The sequence below is a fragment of the Myotis brandtii genome, unplaced genomic scaffold (genome assembly GCF_000412655.1).
Source record: "Myotis brandtii unplaced genomic scaffold, ASM41265v1 scaffold600, whole genome shotgun sequence".
In the NCBI taxonomy this organism is placed as follows: Eukaryota; Metazoa; Chordata; class Mammalia; order Chiroptera; family Vespertilionidae; genus Myotis; species Myotis brandtii.
Genome location: NW_005370273.1, coordinates 830,388 through 831,087, shown reverse-complemented (window position 1 = coordinate 831,087; position 700 = coordinate 830,388). Strand labels below are relative to the sequence as shown.

The 700-nt window shown below is 71.3% G+C and overlaps 1 protein-coding gene across 1 annotated transcript in view; it reads left to right on the top strand.

The window, feature by feature from the left end:
* Window positions 1-700, top strand: part of MYO7B (myosin VIIB) — a 107,070-nt gene that overhangs the window by 100,617 nt on the left and 5,753 nt on the right. The window contains exon 36 of the mRNA XM_014550391.1: window positions 435-629. Within this exon, the coding sequence (XP_014405877.1) occupies window positions 435-629 (195 nt within the window). The remainder of the gene's footprint in view (window positions 1-434; window positions 630-700) is intronic.

Here is a 700-nt window from a genome sequence, read left to right as displayed (position 1 = left end):
GGAGCCCTGACCCCAGGGGCCTGAGTCTCCCTGCCCTCAGAGGCCCTCCACCCCACGCCCTGAGCCAGCCCCCGGGAGGCACGACCCGTAGGCACCCACGCCCGTGCCTGCAATACCAGGCTGAGCACACAGGGCCCCCGCCCCAGGAGCACTGGGCAATAGACCAGTTGACGGCGAGTATAAAGCGCCGGGCACCCCGGCTGTGGCCTCTTGGCTGTGGCTGGGGAGTGAGGGCAGGTGGCAGGAGAGAGGCCCCAGGAGAGGCGCCCTCCTGAGGGAGGTGGCGGCGGGAGGTGGTCCTGGTCCCCGCCACACAGCGGTGCCAGCAGCTCCGTGGGCCCACCCTCCCAAGGCCCGGAGACAGCAGGTCAGGCGGAGCCCAGGGCGGGTCTTGTGGGTGCGGCTCCGGAGCACCCACGCCTGTGCCCCCACAGAGCTTGCTGGCGATGTCACCAGAGAAGCGGAAGCTGGCAGCCCAGGCCAGGCCGCCTGCAGAAGCCGCGCCTGAGGAGCCGGCGCCCGAGAAGCTGCACACCCTGGAGGAGTTCTCCTCCTCGTTTTTCAGGTGCCACCCCCGCCACCAGGGCTCCCTGAGACTGCGGGGGCCACAGAGGCAGGGGGTGTCCCTGGTCTCCCCAGGCAGGGAGGCGGCCCTCGGAGCTCCTACCACCACCTGGGGCGGAGTGCTGTGGGCATCCCC